Source organism: Mytilus californianus, unplaced genomic scaffold (genome assembly GCF_021869535.1).
Source record: "Mytilus californianus isolate M0D057914Y unplaced genomic scaffold, xbMytCali1.0.p SCAF_14, whole genome shotgun sequence".
Classification (NCBI taxonomy): domain Eukaryota; kingdom Metazoa; phylum Mollusca; class Bivalvia; order Mytilida; family Mytilidae; genus Mytilus; species Mytilus californianus.
The window spans coordinates 4,779,890-4,795,747 of record NW_026262626.1 but is presented as its reverse complement, the minus strand read 5'-3'; the positions used below and the strand labels follow the sequence as shown (position 1 = coordinate 4,795,747).

Here is a 15,858-nt window from a genome sequence, read left to right as displayed (position 1 = left end):
CCCATGATAAGGGGGTGGGGCTATATAATCTCCATGGAAATGAGACCTTCAAGGTCCAATACATTTGCATAAAATTGAGAATGGAAAAGGGGAATGTGTCAAAGAGACAACAACCCAACCAAAGAAAAGAAAACAGCCGAAGGCCATCAATGGGTCTTTACCACAGCGAGAAAATCCCTCACCCGGAGGCGGGCTTCAGCTGGCCCCTAAACAAATACCAACTATCAACGAATTAACATTAGTGGTTCATCTTAAACTGATCTAATCACAAACTAATACATGTAAAACTAAGCAAAAGTTTCAAAGTAAATAGACCATGACTGAGGGGTAAGGACCAAATATTCTCCATGTAAATGAGTTGTGCTAATGCTTATATACTTGCATACCAATTATCATGGACCTACCACTAATGGTTCTTCTTAAACTGACCTAATCACAAACAAATACATGTAAACTAAGCAAAATTTCAAAGTCAATACACCATGACTGAGGGGGTGGGGCCAAATAATCTCCATGGAAATGAAATATGCCAATGCTAATACAACTGCATACCAAATATCACTGACCTACCACTAGTGGTTCACCATAAACTAGACATAATCACAAACTAATACATTGTTGATGCCGATGCCGACGGAAGCAGCATACATACGTCTTGCTTTTTGACTCTGTCAAGGCGAGACAAAAATCTATTCTCCATTGAATTTTAACCAACTCTATCGTTTAATGTTTCCTTATTAAGGAAAAATCAAGTTTTCCCTATATAACCCATATAAAATAACTGTGATTTCCTTAATTTCAAGGTGTTTTAATAAAAAAAAAACAAGATCTGTGACTAAGTTTTAATATTGAATTTGAAAATAAGTTGACCCAGAAGTCTTTTACAGAAGTTTTTAAAAAATCTATTGTCAAACATTTAGAAACACTGGCTACCTTAGGAATTTTATCAATTTGACACAAGAAACTGTATATTCTTTTTTCCCACTTTAAATATAAAAATAAACTGCTTCACTGAGCGCAGCTGGATACACCCGCAAAGGTCCAACCCTGAACAGTTGGGACAAAAAAGGACACAATATTCAAGCTTGATACAGGTCTGAATTTGGATTGTATTAAATATTTAACATATTATAGGTTTCTGAATAAATGTAGTCAAAGAACTTGAAATTGGTTATATGAATTGAATTTATATTCAATTAAAGATTTCTTGCTGTTGTGCAATACACTGTGCTGTTGCGCAATACTTAGTAAATCTGTTGTCAGACTATAAACAATTTAAGTTCAATTAATTCTCAATGTCATATTAAAAATTTATTAAAATGTAAAAGGAGCTTACATCAATAGATATGAATAATTCACCAAAGTTTCATGAGAATTTCTGACAGCATTTTTGAGTTATTGTCCAAAAACTGGAAAATCCCCCCTTTTTTAATGAATAAAACCCCATAACTCAGAAATGTAAAATGTAAAATTTATAAATTTCTAAAAGGAGCTTACATCAACAGATATAAACAATTCACCAAAGTTTCATAAGAACTGCCTAAAGCATTTTTGATTTTTTGTCTGAAAACTGGAAAATCCCCCTTTTTTTATGAATAAAACCCTGTAACTCGGAAATGTAAAATCTAAAATATATAAAAATCAAAAGGGAGCTCATGTCAATAGATATAAACAATTCACCACAATTTCTTGCAAGTTGGTGAAAGCATTCTCGAGTTATTGTCCAAAACTGGAAAATCCCCTTTTTTTAATGAATAAAACCCCATAACTCAGAAACATAAAATCTAAAATTTATAAAAAATGAAAGGGAGCTCATGTCAATAAATATAAACAATTCACCAAAGTTTTATGCAAATTGGTTAAAGCGTTTTTGAGTTAATGTCCAACATGTTGGCGACGGACGGACGGACAACGGTATACCATAATACGTCCCGTAAACGGGCGTATAAAAATAGGTATCCTTGTAGTGTAGCATGATCATTACAGGTCATCCAATATACAGAAACCAGAAACTTTGTATTTTTTATCTATAATTGTGATGGGACTACTAGTATGACTAGTATCACATTAATTATAACTTGTACTGTGAATTCTCATTGCAAAATATGTAATCAGAATTTTCTGATCACATAAATAATCTTGTTTTCTGCCTGTTGATTCCAATCACAAAATAATAAATCCCACAGTAATTAGTTATTAGTTACAGTAGTTCTACAGCCAATCTGATTAAATACAGATCCTGTGTCCACGCATTGCTTACAAGGATCTGACAACATTCCGTTCATCTTTCTGTTCTTGTAATTATTACATCAGCCATGAAATTTCAGCTATCAGATTTTTGAAGGATAGTATCATTACAACAAAACCAAAGAATCCCGAAAGATCTCTCAAACAGAAAATAGAAAGGAGCGTTGTCAGATCCTTGTAAAGGAAGCGTGGATACATGAAGTTAGTAGAGGTGGTCAGAATAAATACTTTGATAATGAGGACTTCGTCTACTGTTAAACTTTCTTCTCCCTCATGATCCGAACCATTTGCTAAATGTGGTGGTGAACTGGCATGTAAATCAACTAAAACTTTTAACTCTCCACGTCGATAAAATGTTCCGTGGTCTTTTCCAAGTAAACAGTCTAACAACTTTGACAATGGCCATGATATAATGCAGAACATACCAATTAACAGGTAAACTATTCTGAAACAGGTGAAAAAGCATGTTCAAATGTAACTAAAAAACTCAGAATTAAATGTATCACACACTCACAAAACTTCAACAGAAAATGAAATCCAAACATATTTTCCTTTTCTTAACAAACAAACTATATCTCTAGTCTTTTACCAAAGCTTTGAGAAAATCAATGGATTGCTTTGTTTGAAATATCAATACATCGTGCAACTTTCCAACTTAAAAATCTGCATTCATAATGTAACAAAGAAATAGAACTGGCACTCTCTGGTTCATATATCACAAGTAATCATAAATACATAATAAAGAATAAAATACTGTTAATGTCTATGTAGTTATAGTATCTGGACTTACGGGGATAAAGCTGCTCCTATTGCCACACCATGTCTTGTGCAAACAGCTTGTGGTACAACTCTAAAATAATGTATAAAATCATACCATATATGTCTGATGAATCATCTTCAGATTAATATTCTTTCAATGATAATATATCCTAAAAAATCTGTTATGGAAAATACACACTACTAGAGTCTCCTAAGAGCTTGAATAGCTCACCTAGCAAAAATTGCCACTTTGATATTTATTTTCACCTTTATGGCAAACAAGTATGTTTTTCTAATTAAAAATCTTATTCAGCTAATCATTTTTGCTATAGGCATTTACATACAATATACTTTTCAAAATAATAATTTTCCCAAACAAAAGTATTTAGTTCATATAAATACTTTCACTACAACAATGTGCATGTATAAATTTACATGAATTCATTTTGTTAAAATCTTATGCAACAGATTTTGCATTTTCCCCTTTAAATTTTTTATTGTTTGCTTCAGCCACTTGTATGTTTTGGGAAAACTACAATAGAAAATGTTGGACCTATTTGTTAAAAATGTGTTCTAAACATCAGTTTTGAACCCAAAAAAAAGTTTTGCTATTCAAACATACTTACTCCCCAAATATCAAAACAGCAGTAACAGACACAACGATTGCTATAATAGGACTAGAGACTCTGTCTAGAAAGATTGGCATTGATTCCACAGCTGCTGCATTAGCCAATAATAAAGTCACTAATAACAGATGGTGTCTCTCAACTATAGGAAGTATTTTTTCTGCTTGCTTTTTCTCTTTTGGAGATCCACCATCTTTCATAATTTTTAATGTCATCAAATCTAAAGATAGTAGTCCCATAGTTAAGCCAGACATTAGTCCTGAAATTAAACAATATTAATATTAGGAATTAATTCTCAATTCTTTGGAACCTTCAATATCATATAAAAACACATGTACATACTTTGGACACATACAATCTTCAAGTTTTTGATATATATTTAGAGAAAACCAATCCAAAAGAGAATCATTCTATCCGAGCTCAATCAATTCATAATTGATATAAAGAATATACTCCAAAATTTTTATAATATACTGCTTTAGTAATGAGGAAAAAGAGGCACTGTTGTTATAATATTATGATCGGTCTTTAAGTTCATTTATAAGGTCAATAAGTGAACTATAGGATTGATATACAAATGTTCACAACAGTTGGTTTTTGGAGGCAAGCAACAGGAAACACACCTACTTATGTGTTGGGGTTTGGCGGCATGCAACAGGAAACACACCTACTTATGTGTTGGTTTTTGGAGGCATGCAACAGGAAACACACCTACTTATGTGTTGGGGTTTGGAGGCATGCAACAGGAAACACACCTACTTATGTGTTGTGGTTTGGAGGCATGCAACAGGAAACACACCTACTTATGTGTTGGGGTTTGGAGGCATGCAACAGGAAACACACCTACTTATGTGTTGGGGTTTGGAGGTATGCAACAGGAAACACACCTACTTATGTGTTGGGTTTGGAGGCATGCAACAGGAAACACACCTACTTATGTGTTGGTTTTTGGAGGCATGCAACAGGAAACACACCTACTTATGTGTTGGTTTTTGGAGGCATGCAACAGGAAACACACCTACTTATGTGTTGGGGTTTGGAGGCATGCAACAGGAAACACACCTACTTATGTGTTGTGGTTTGGAGGCATGCAACAGGAAACACACCTACTTATGTGTTGGGGTTTGGAGGCATGCAACAGGAAACACACCTACTTATGTGTTGGGGTTTGGAGGTATGCAACAGGAAACACACCTACTTATGTGTTGGGTTTGGAGGCATGCAACAGGAAACACACCTACTTATGTGTTGGTTTTTGGAGGCATGCAACAGGAAACACACCTACTTATGTGTTGGGTTTTGGAGGCATGCAACAGGATTTGGCCATCTCAGAATCCCTTATCAAGCCCTATCAAGTCTATTCAGGAAAATATTTGCCAACTCCCTCACCTCGAATGGGCCTTTTACACCTTAAGCACCATTTCGTACACCAGAAGCAGGTAAGAATTGATTAGAGACATATCAGCCTTTCAGAATCTGTTACAAAGTTGAAAATACCTTACATTATATGATAGTTATAGAACCATAATGTAAAATATATAAATTTCTTGGTCCGTAGACGGCCATTTTGTTTTGTCTCTGACCTGCAACCTTTCTCTAATTTGAATTGGAAAGACTAAATAAAAATGTTATAAATGACAAATCCTATTTTCCAGATAGGCTTGTCAATGGCACTAGAAAACCAGTTTGTTGAAAATCTGACTGAAAAGTTCTGTGCTTTACAACACAGATCATGCGAGAAATACTTGAAATGTTGACAAAATGGCATACTTTATGTTAAATTTTGGGATAAAATGAATCTGTAAGATGATATGAATGCCCTTTACAGTCAGGCGTCAAACTGTCATTTTCAGCTACCGTGAGGGTCAAATTGGCTAAAATTTTATCTTGATTGTCAAATATCCTTGTCGTAATTGGTCAGAGGCAGGGCTTCAAAAACAGTCGTATTGTGCGGACTTGACCGGTAAATTATAATTATGACTTGTTGTGCCGAGCCTGAAATGGACATATATCATGGGTTTGCCATTCAAAAAAAATCAGAAAAAAAAATGAAGTTTATGCGATCTTTTTGATACCCTCTCATTACAATCAAGGTTAATAAGTTCTCTGACAGCTGAAATTTACCTGTTCAGGTGACAGGTAAACTATTTTGTACCAGACATTAATCGGTCTATTTATTATTTTTTTCTTAAATTTCAGCAGATTTCATCTAATTAATTTAGCCAAAATGATTTTGATGATTTGATGAAAAATTTAAAAAGGTAGTAATAAAGATTTTAAGCGAAAATCGGCACATTACCACGTTGTTTGAACTAGTACACATGTGCGCAGATGTGAGATTTAATTATGCATCCAAATTTTTCAAAAATGCTCAAATTATCATTGATACCTTTATCTAACATAAATAAGAAGATGTGGTATGAGTGCCAATGAGACAACTCTCCATCCAAGTCACAATGTATGAAAAGTTAACAATTATAAGTCAAAGTACGGCATCCAATACGGAGCCCAGGCTCACACCCAACAGCAAGCTAAAAAGGGCCCCAAAATGACTAGTGTAAAACAATTCAAACAGGAAAACCAACGGTCTTATCTATATAAAAAAACAGAAACGCCTATGAACCACACCAACAAATGACAACCACTGAACAACAGGCTCCTGACTTAGGACAGGTGCATAAAATTGCAGCGGGTTTACACTTTTTATCAGGCGCCAACCTTCAACCTAACCTGAGACAGTAGTGTAACATTACACCATAAAAAGACACATTATAAATTATCATTTGAAATGACTTAACTCAATCAAAAAGACATTTAAACAAAAACAAGTAATCATACACTGAACGAATAAGTTTGATCTATGACACAATATAAATACAATATTAAAACTTAGGTGCCTATTTAACATAGACGTTACAGGTAGTAATAAAAAAGATGTAGGAAGAGTGTCAATAAGACAACTCTTACCTGGGACAAAATGGTGTTAAATAAAACAATGTACACAGGTAAATTAAAATATAATAATTTTGTACAGAAGTAAACATTTTATACAAAATTAATAAATTTGTTGTTCAGAGTACGAGTACGTTCATTTCGAGTAGTTTCCTGAAGGAACAATGTGGAAAGATCTACTTAAACTCAATCATCCTATGTAAACATACACAGATTTTACGCATCAGTCTCTGGTCCGTGTATTACCATTGTCAAGTCAACATCTGGTATTAGGAAATATGCTTTTAAAAAATGAAAGTGTAGTTGTTGACAGCATAATTTTGCACAAATAGAGTCTAAGGCAGATAGTAGTACGCTGATGTTGCACACTTCGAATGATGCACTGTCAAATTAACAGTTTACGTCAGAACATAGAATTTATATCAAAAGTCAAGTTTGATATCGTTTTTGTGTCAATCTTTGTTTATATGATGCCCAACTGTGGTTGCCTTTTGTTTCGAAGTCTGAAGGAATTAAAATTGGGATTAGACAAAAAATGTCCGGCTGGCTAAAATAATTATCCGTTACTGTTATTTTTGGAAAGAATTTAACGTGATTCGTCAAAATCAGTCAATTTTTTTATCATCATAGAGAAAATGTACCAAAAATATCATTGACATCATAAATGGAAGATTTTCAACGTTATTCGTCATGAAAGTACCCCCATTACAACCGTCCTATAAATATCTTTAAAAGGTTTTCAACATTTTAATGGCTTCTGAAAGGCTGATATGTGAGTCAATGTATATTTGTTCCGCCTAACCTGTAAACTTTGTTATAAACTATGCCATTATATCTGTTCCTGTTGGAACAAATATTCTATACCCTTTATTCCAAAAGGAACAAATACTGTAATATTTTTTCAAGTGGAAATAATATAACAGAATATTTTTCCACTTGGAACTTACATTATGAACGAACTTCTAGTTCGTGACATATGTCTTCTAATCAATTCTTACTTGTTTCAGGTGTACGGAATGGTGCTGTAGATGTAAAAGGCGCCATTTCAAAGTGAGTTAGTTGGCTAATATTTTCCCTAATAGACTTGATATGGGATTCTGAGGCAGCCAAATCAGAAAATCGCTCCAGACTCAGAATCCCAAAAGGGATAATAACAAAACAAGAACATCTTTCATTGTTCAGCTACAACTCAAAATTTAAAGGTGTCCAGGCTCTATTACTAGCGGTACAAAGGTAATTTTTGGAGGGATACTAATGCTGCACTGTCACTAAACTTTCGAACTTCATGCATGTTACATGTATGTTAACACACCTGCAAACAGTACAAGGGCAACGTAAATACCCAAATAAATCCAAAACCCTTTGTCTTCATATGTCAACATATTCTCTGCTTTAAATGTGACATTATTACAATGAATGGTGTCCTTGTCAATGATTGTACAATTTACAAAAGACATGCTAGATGAGGTTTTACGTCCTGCTATTTTTTTGTTTACATCGATCCGGTAAAAAGGGCAAGGGCGAGAAACTCTAAAACGGCGGGAATTTTTACGGTATATCCATATACAGAGGAGCAATTTAAATCAATAGTATAACGTAATGTCCATAATAAACGCAAAAGTAAATAATTACAAAAGATTACGAAGGTAGCTCATCTAATGAATGTTGCTATAGAAACATGTGTTGTTCCAACCTTATTAACATTAATTGTATAGATGAGATTTAGAAGATAAAACTAGAGTCTCCAAGATGCCTGAATCATATCATCGGAATGGGTAAATACTCATATGAGGAGTTGAATAAGATTTTGATCTTAGTAGATCTTGTCTCGCTTACTATTTTATTTCATCTGATATACTTTTATTTAGCTAACATTGAAAAAAATCGGTAAAATTGGTCTTTTTACGACAATGGCTCCTTTAAGGCCGTTTGATTGATTGATTGATTGGCGTTTAACACCACTTTCAACACTATTGTGCTATTTCGTGGCAGTCAATTTTTATTGGTGGAGGAAGCCGGAGTGCCCGGAGAGAACCACCAACCTTCAGTAGGAAAACTGACAATCCTAGTCAATTAAGATTGGAGTATGTGCAAGATTTGAATACAAAGACACTTTGGCTCAAATTGATGAAATGATAGAGAAATATAAAGATACACACGAAATTGTAGTATGTGGAGACATGAACGGGTCACTCCATAGAAGCTCTACACCTCATGATAAAATTCTACAAACTTTCTGCAAGGAAAAATGTATAGGAAATACTGAGAAATGCCCATTAAAAGAAACATTTTATCACCAGAATGGTAAATCGAAAGGACAAATTGATTACTTCCTCTTCAAAAGTAACTCGGAAATAATAAATAAAATCAGACAAGTTGATGTCCTTGATACTGACCCAGAGAATACCTCGGACCATGTAACTGTTATTCACTGAATAGCCAACTGAAAAAAGTAAGGGAGAAAGCAACAACTAGCATAGCAAAACCTAAATGGACTGACTGTGACCATCAAATTTATAAGGAAATCATTAATAAAGATCTACCAAACCTCATGCAAAAATCAAAAGGAATCATTGAGCAAGATATAAGAAATCTAGAAAAATTGCTACATAAAGCCGGAGAAGCGGCAATCCCAAAGTATAGAAGAAAAATCAAAATCAAATCAAAGGGAAAGGCGATATGGAATGAACAAATAGAAAAGGCATCAAAGCAATCAAAAAATACATATAAAGTATGGAGGCAACATGGAGCACCTCAAGAAAGAAGTAACGAGCTCAAAATCAAAATGACAGCTGCAAAAAGAATACTTCGAAAAGCACAAAGACAAGCTTATGCCTCTCAGAGAGAATCAACAGCGGGAAAAATTATGAAAGCTTCAAATGCAGACACAAAACTTTTTTTACAAGCTTATTAACATGCAAAGAAAAACACCACTTACTAACACCAAGATACTGAAACTGAATGAAAAGACTGCAGAAGATGGACGAAGCATAATGAACATTTGGCAAGAACATTTCCAACAACTAGCTACGCCAACATTAGAGGAAAATTTTGACACTGAAAAGCTAGAGCTTGTAGAAATACAAAACAATATAATAGAATCCATAGAAAGGGAAAAAGGTCAAGGCATTGATCATGTCAATGTAAAGGAGGTTAATAAAGCTATAGAAAAACTTAAAGCAGGAAAAGCAACGGATGAGGATGGAATTTCGGCAGAACACTACAAATATGGGATGGATGAGTTAACTCCCTTTATAGTATATTTGCTAAATTTAATTTTAACATATCTGGATGTACCAATCTTCCTAAAGACAGGGATTCTTACACCAATCATAAAGAAAGAAAAAGACAAAACATTACCATCAAGCTATAGAGGAATAACTGTGACTAAAACCTTTGCAAAAATATTACAAAGTATACTGAAGGATAGAGTTGACTCTGTATTCAATAACATACAAAACTCCTTGCAAAGAGGCTTTACAGAAGGAGTGTCATCACTATGCGCAGCTTTCCTCACATCAGAAGCAATAGAAGAAAGTAAGAAATTAAGGATACTGATGATTTTAATAACTCTTGATGCAGAAAAAGCATTTGACAAACTAAACCATGAAATACTATTCGACAAGCTGTACCATTATGGAATAAAAGGAAAACTCTGGATACTACTGAGAAACTTGTATAAAGGCATGAGCATTAAGGTTAAATGAGAAGGTCAATGTACAGAAGATGTAATGGTGTTACAAGGAATTCAACAAGGTGCAAAACTATCTACAACGCTATATAAATGCTACAACAACGTCATACTGGATAGCATTTTAAAAAGTGGACTTGGAGCATGTATTGGTGATATACATGTCCCTGCACCCACATGTGCCGATGACATTGCTGTCCTGGCAAATAGTACTGCAGACGCACAAGGAATATTAGACATAGTATAGCACCATACAAGCAGAAATCTAGTTAAAATCAATCCAACTAAATCTGAAGCTGTTTTATACAATGCAAAAGGCTCAAACATATCAACACTGCAATTCGAAGACGATGACATCAATATAACCAATGAAACCAAACATCTAGGTATCAAAAGAAACAAGCAAAACCGGGCAAATATCTCAGAAAGAATAAGAACCGGCAGGGCAACAATATACAGCCTTCTCGGAGCCGGTTTACATGTCAGAAGGGGATTCTCACCCATGGTCGCATACAAGCTATGGAGAACATATGCAGTACCAAGAAGCATCTACGGACTTGAGGTGATGAACTTACTTGCAAAAGAAAAGGATATGCTAGAACTAGCAGAGAGAAAAATCCTCCGACAAATTCAAGGGCTTCCAAATAATACAGCAAATATGGCTGTCTATACCCTGGTAGGAGCAGAACCTATTGCCATCACATTAGACAAAAATCTACTTACCTTCTTCATGAATATTGTTCGAAATTCAGGAATCATAGAATGTGAAATTCTGCGTCGACAAATAGCATTCTCAGACCAAAGAGGAAAAGACTTTATCAACAGAGTGGAAAAAACTCTATCAAAATACAATTTGAAATCTAGTAGTTACTACATAGAAAAACCACTTAAGAAAATCGAATGGAAAAGACTAGTAGGAATAAAGATCAAGGAATACTGGAAAAATGAATGTCATTATGAAAAAATGGAAAAAAAACATCACTTAAATACATAGAGATGCAGAACAATCCATTAAATGAAGCACACAATATATGGAAAAGCGTAAAAAACAATAGTAAAGATGTAAAGGCATGAGAAATAAAAGCAAGAATAAGTACTCAAACGTACATATTACAAGCCAAAAGAGCTAAGTTCGATCCGAAAGTTAACCCGATATGTACAATCTGTGAACAGGAAAATGAAGATCTAGAACATTTTATTCTACGCTGCAAAGAATTGGAGCAAATAAGATCTAGATATTGCTCAAAAATCGAACAGACAATGGATGAAATTGATACCTCAACATACAAGAAGATCATACAACAAGGGAATTTACTGCAGCTCATAATGGACTGTACTAGCAAGGACATAAACTGTTACTCAACTGTGTATGAAAACATTAAAACTCTGGCTAGAAATATGTGCTACGAGATGCACATGCTGCGCACAAAAAGGATAAAAAAAACTTGAACACAAGTACAGTATAAGTATAAGCAAACATTTTTTTTTTTTTTTTTTTTTAAATAAAATAGTTCCCTACTTTACCATCTTACTATTTTATGACTTATTAGGACCTAAATTAGTTTTAAGATATCAAGTACTTTTAAAGAATAATGATAAGATCCGAAATAAGGTAATTTTAAACTGTGAAGGAAAACTTATATATATATGTTGAATTGTTCTAAACCCTAACACTTTTACATAAGTCCTATAAAATAACCTTCGCATTATAAACTCTGATGTACGTATAGCACCTTTAACTAACAATTATAAGAAAGTTTAATTTAAGACCACTTAAATTCTAAATTCTTATTTGTATATATATCCAGTTCTTACTTAACTTGTTCTTACACCTCAGCACATTATGAATATTATTTTTAAAATTTTATGATGACAATCCTATGAATTAATTATAATATTAATTATTTAGTAATAATTATTACCTAAATTCAGTCATCTGTACATAATTAAATGTTATATAGTTGCTACAATTATACCCTACGGGTAGTGCTCCACAATTAATGGAGGAATATACAAGAAACTGAACTGAACTGCACCTGCACCTGCCACATGAGGGATTCAAACTCACAACCTCATAGTTGACTGGCTAGTGATACAGTAGTTCGACTACTTAGACCACCCGCCACCGAGGCCACCTCATTCTACTGAACAGAATGACTAATATTTAGTCAGCAGCTTGGCAGTGATGAGTTGTAAAGTGTGATGGTTTGTCGGATCTGTCAGACCCCTCGTTCCTTTCCTGTTTTCCGATATTTTTAATTACAATTGGAGAAATGCTTTAGGAGTCAATTGAAAATTTCACTGATATTAACTTATTTGAAGATATTCTTATGTAAATAATGTCTTGTTTTCGAGGGTTTCTTATTGTCGAGTTGCAAGTTGCGAGTTGAAAAGGCCGAGTTGCAAGTTACAAAAGTCGAGTTGTGAGTTACGAAAGTCGAGTTGCGACTCGGTTACGAAAGTCGAGTTGCGAGTTACGAAGGTCGAGTTGCGAGTTACAAAAGTCGAGTTGCGAGTTACGAAAGTCGAGTTGCGAGTTACAAAAGTCGAGTTGCGAGTTACAAAAGTCGAATTGCGAGTTACAAAGGTCGAGTTGCGAGTTACGAAAGTCGAGTTGCGAGTTACGAAGGTCGAGTTATAAATAAGTATCACATAACTCTTTCAAATCCTGCAATCAAAATACCGGAACCCTTTCTTATGCAGTGTATAACTAAGTATCACATAACGCTTTCAAATCCTGCTTATTTATAAGAGTCTATATATGTTGCATACGGATAATCAAGTTTACCTCAAAAAATGTTTCGGCTAAATGTTAGGTTTGCGCCCCCTAACCTTAAAACCTGGATCCGCCCCAGGCAAATTATCGACATCTCACAGAATATGGCACTGTGTTACGCCTAAAGTAAATACTTATCAAAGGTACCAGGCTTATATTTTCTACGCCAGACGCACGTTTCGTCTACGCAAGACTCATTAGTGACGCTTGAATAAAGGATATTCATACGCATACATGTACCAAGTGCTAATTCTTCGTCTTTCGCAAAGGTTTAGGGTGATATAGGCACAATTGCACATTTAACTTAGGAAAATATCTCATGAATTAGTCAGAAATGTAATATGATATGTGCTTTATGTGATAAATTAAATAATTTTGAACTTGGTTAACTTTGTGATTCAAACCCAAGCGGAGAGTGCATATATATATATATACCAAATAGTTAATAAAAATCGAGTTGTTCAATGTATGCAAATCTGAATACTACAACGCAAAAATAAGCATGCTATAGATGTCTCATGTGTCTGTCTATGGCATTATGGTAACTTCCTGGCATTGGAGATCATCACATGGATTTTTAAAAAAATTGGAAAGACGTTATTCTACAATAAGCTATACCGCTGTTACAAAAAAAAGGAACAGTTTTAGTGAATGTTATGGCGTGTGTTTTTACGGTATGAGCACGGAAGCCTGTGCACATAGGAATATCCAGTGAACGAGAACAAAAGAAAATTCACTCTTCTTATGATAGAGTGGAGAAAGTCAATAATAAAACAATGCCGGTGACGATACTGATCAAAAGCTATTTCTAAATGATACCTGTTCATTTTAAATAAATTAATTGTTAAACTGTGATATAAGAAATATACATGCAAATACACGATGTTTTATGTTCAGTATTTATCGAGATAATTGCATTAGAAGCTTGTGAAACTGCCAATCTTTGCTGCATATTGATGAAAAAAATTGGAAAAAATCATGAACATGCAAAATCTAAAGATCTTTCGGGTCACCAATTTTCTGAGTGTTCCAAAAAGTCCTTAGCATGTTACAAGTTCCCAAAGTATACTTATTTTTTCACACCTAAGTTATCGAGCACACCGGTCTGCTCTTGTCACATGCACATTCAGTAGAGAAATATTGTCTTTTTGTGAATTTAAAAATTTAAAAGTCTTTCTGTGCAGGTTAAGAAATTAAAGATAACTATTTTTATAAAGTAGGTATCTTTCTTCTATTTTTATACAATTTTAAGAAAAGGTCGTCTCGATTTTTGTACATGTATTTGCGGTCTTCTTGATGTTTACATCGAGATAAGGTCCGTTTGAATTTGCTTAGTAACTTAATTTCAAAAGTGTCAATCTTTGCTGCATATCAATCGATTCCTTTGGAATTTTTTCCCTGACTTTCTCGGATCTAGCTGTATATATATTCGGATAATTAGCATGTTCCAGAAAGGTATACAGCCAGTAGAAAAAAAATTGAAGTTGGTACTCCAGGAATTTATTCGCATAGCAACATTTTAAACCAATTTTACATCAAGCTTCTATAGCCTGCTGTACTCGTCGTTTGCTACTTTAGGAGGGAAATGATAACATTGAATGGAAGTAGGTTTTTTTTAAAGACTTGTTTGATTCTGAATCCTTGAGAAAAAAATTGTCTAAAATGGAAGTGAATAAATTTAAAGATTATTTCTACTGAAAATTAGGAGAAAATATATATATTGACATTAAGTTTCTAATAAATTGTTCGGATTTTAATGAAAACAAAACCCATTTGGTGTTTTATTTCTGGAAATATTTGAAAAAAATGTACTGTTACACCACTGTCCCAGGTTAGGGGGAGGGTTGGGATCCCGCTAACATGTTTAACCCCGCCACATTCTGTATGTATGTGCCTGTCCCAAGTCAGGAGCCTGTAATTCAGTGGTTGTCGTTTGTTTATGTGCTACATATTTGTTTTTCGTTCATTTTTTGTACATAAATTAGGCCGTTAGTTTTCTTGTTTGAATTGTTTTACTTTGTCCAGAGACATATATACACATATGTATATATGTCTCTGCTTTGTCATTTCGGGGCCTTTTATAGCTGACTGTGCGGTATGGACTTTGCTCATTGTTGAAGGCCTTACGGTGACCAATAGTTGTTAATTTCTGTGTCATTTGGTCTCTTGTGGAGAGTTGTCTCATTGGCAATCATACCACATCTTCTTATTTATATGGCACTGGCTACGGTTACATGGAAATGTAACAATAATATAAAAATTATTGTTACATTAGATACTAATTGCCGGAATGTAGGGTTGGGTAAGGAAACGATTAATTACGAATGTAACAATAATATTTGGGTCTACGGTTACATTGCGTTATTGTTACATTAAAGACTGCAATGTACGCTAGATTTGTTAAACTTAAACCTTCTATAGTTTTGTTGCTTAATTCTTCGATATGTACGAGATAATAATAGTAATAATCATATTATTATTCAACAAATTTTTAAGTATTGATTGTTTTGATGTTGTTAAAGAAACTACTATAGTTTAGTACAATGGCACTATTGACGAATACTTAATGAACTGTTCAATAGAGCATTTACTGTCACCATTAAGAACGAAATTACGATCACAAAATATCTGGACTCTGAAAATGAAAACACTGTTTCCACCAGTTTCAACCTGTTGGCTAATTTCAACATTAGTTGCTTTCACAATTGACTTATATTTAAACAACCTCACATGCTTCCAACAAAAAATTGGGCAAAAATATAAACATTGCAAGAGTAAAAAAAATATTTTTCACCTGAAGCATAGCA

At 34.0% G+C, this 15,858-nt stretch overlaps 1 protein-coding gene across 2 annotated transcripts in view; it reads right to left on the bottom strand.

The window, feature by feature from the left end:
* Positions 1–8,091, bottom strand: part of LOC127724058 (uncharacterized) — a 55,254-nt gene extending 47,163 nt beyond the window's left edge. For both annotated transcript variants that reach the window (XM_052230840.1, XM_052230841.1), the window contains exons 1-4: positions 7,897–8,091; positions 3,633–3,891; positions 3,038–3,097; positions 2,476–2,692 (exon numbers count right to left, since the gene is read on the bottom strand). In XM_052230840.1, coding sequence (XP_052086800.1) covers positions 2,476–2,692; positions 3,038–3,097; positions 3,633–3,891; positions 7,897–8,041 — 681 coding nt within the window. In that variant the 5' untranslated portion in view covers positions 8,042–8,091. The remainder of the gene's footprint in view (positions 1–2,475; positions 2,693–3,037; positions 3,098–3,632; positions 3,892–7,896) is intronic.
* Positions 8,092–15,858: the final 7,767 nt, after the last annotated feature.